The sequence below is a fragment of the Egretta garzetta genome, unplaced genomic scaffold (assembly GCF_000687185.1).
Source record: "Egretta garzetta isolate BGI_Z169 unplaced genomic scaffold, ASM68718v1 scaffold4, whole genome shotgun sequence".
Lineage (NCBI taxonomy): Eukaryota > Metazoa > Chordata > Aves > Pelecaniformes > Ardeidae > Egretta > Egretta garzetta.
This window is the reverse complement of record NW_009259329.1, coordinates 2258010-2260117: the sequence shown is the minus strand read 5'-3', so window position 1 is coordinate 2260117 and position 2108 is coordinate 2258010. Positions and strand designations below refer to the sequence as shown.

Here is a 2108-nt window from a genome sequence, read left to right as displayed (position 1 = left end):
CGCAGTTGCTCATGCTGGCGTCGCAGCTCTTCTCTTTCTCGCTGAATGCGATCTTGTTCTCTTCTCCTTTCATGCTCTATGTGCATTCGTTCTCTTTCCAGTCGTTCTCTTTCCATCCGTTCTCGTTCAAGACGCTGCCTTTCTATTTCCAGTCTCTCACGAGCAATCTCAAGCCTCTCCCTTTCTTCTCGTTCCCGGATAGTCTGCAGGTGCTGCTGTCTCTCCCGACGCTCACGTGTGCTATTTTAACAGAAAGAAAAGGTTACAGATCTAATACTTCCAACAAATAAAGGAAGCTAAAAAGGAAAAAAGAAGTACTATTAAAACTAAAACCACAGTGACTGCAAATTTGTGTCAGCTCCTTGAAACTGGGCGGGGGTGGGTGAGAGGGCATGGAGGGAAGACACTCAGTCTATGCATGAATTACTTGTATTTAAAAACTGATCATATTACTCCCACAAAACCCACCTGCGGGGACAAAGAATTGTATATGGTCAGGAGAATTCGAATCCAAATGCCCCAAAAGCTCATTCCTTTTACTCAAATAAAATATCCAATTCCAAAGAAGCCAGAAAAAGTAGGGTGGGTAACATGACTCTACTAAGGCTCAGAAATCTACATATGCGAGAGAAACTTTTTCCTCTCCAGTAAGAATGATGAGAGCATTTCCCCCTCTGTCCAGTTCAACTTACTTTAGGTAAGCAATAAAGTTTTGTAATGCGTGGAAAATGTTTTACTGTGGAATTCAGGTCACAGTTTTAGCAAGGCATTTGAAGGATGGCTATTGCCACCTTTATCCTGTATTAAACATCATGAAAACAGAAATAAAACTCCAACAAAAAAATATTAAATACCCAAACTGTGTTCTTAACTAAAAAGATAAAATGTGGAAACTTTGAATTTCTCTACAGACTCAATGTATTTAAATACAAGAATATTCATCTTGTTTTATTTCAAACACTAGGGAGATTTTGAATGCTATGACAAGAAAGACAAGGTCTTATTCTGAGAAAGACAACTTTTGTCCTGGTCTTTCTCTGTATATTTGAGTGTGGCAAGTTTAGAATTATCATTTCACCTCTACAATAATGCATACCCAGCTAAGGAGAGCAGCATACTTAAATAAATCTAAGGCACAAAATGTACAAAATGGAAAAAGAACAAAAAACCAAACTGCATTTTTTTCCCCAAACGCAATTTCAAGCAATTGACACAAGTCAATAATTGGAGCTTTCCCAATTCATTAGATATGTGACCCACAAACATATAACAAATTACAAGTAAAAACCAAATCAAACCCCTCTATCTTAGTCATTTTAATCAAGAGAAAAGTATACTCATTCTAGAAAAAAAAACATTCAAACATTTTCACTGTTGCTCTTACCGGCGCTGCTCTGCCTCCCTCATTTTTCGCTGTGCTTTAATTTTGTCAAATGGCACAATGCCTTGTCTCTCTCTGCTCTCTGATTTGCGATCCTGGCTCTTAATGCTCTGTATTTAATATTGAAGTAGAAAAACGTAATGAAGTACATTTATAAAAGGACAACTCACAAACAATACTCTAAGCTCCGTTTCCATTCATATTATATCATGTTCCAAAAGCTTGGTCCCCACATTTTTCAAAAAAGCTGTTCTTTTATACACCATATATTAACATGGGAATACTTACCTTCCCACATTTGTTTGGCAGGATTTTATTGCTGAATATGGTATCAGCCATATGAAAGGTATTTTACTAATTAAAATCTATATCCACATTATAGAAACTCTCATTGGACAAATCAGTAAGACAAGTGTGGGTTACACGTAGCTTGGCAGGATTCAGTATTTGTTTCTAAGGAAAACTCATTATGTTTCCCATGCAGAAACATTACTTACTCTGTCTTTTGATGCAGTTGATGTTTTCACACTAATAACAGGTTCTCCTTTGGATTTATCCATTACTACTGTTCTCTCTGTTCCTTTACTTCCTATATAAATCAGAGGTTGAGGGGAAAGAGATGGAAAAACCAATCAAACTACATAACCTACACTACTCATTGCTATGCCAGAAGCTATATTCTATTCCAACTGCTTCTGTTAAGGATGACACAATGTCAAACACTGCC

At 37.1% G+C, this 2108-nt stretch overlaps 1 protein-coding gene across 1 annotated transcript in view; it reads right to left on the bottom strand.

Moving 5' to 3' along the window:
- The window catches only part of LOC104124428 (scaffold attachment factor B1), an 18006-nt gene that overhangs the window by 4120 nt on the left and 11778 nt on the right, over positions 1 to 2108 (bottom strand). Inside the window, exons 12-14 of the mRNA XM_035892269.1 lie at positions 1879 to 1970; positions 1385 to 1491; positions 1 to 240 (exon numbers count right to left, since the gene is read on the bottom strand). The exon at positions 1 to 240 is cut by the window's left edge and continues 63 nt beyond it. Coding sequence (XP_035748162.1) covers positions 1 to 240; positions 1385 to 1491; positions 1879 to 1970 — 439 coding nt within the window. The remainder of the gene's footprint in view (positions 241 to 1384; positions 1492 to 1878; positions 1971 to 2108) is intronic.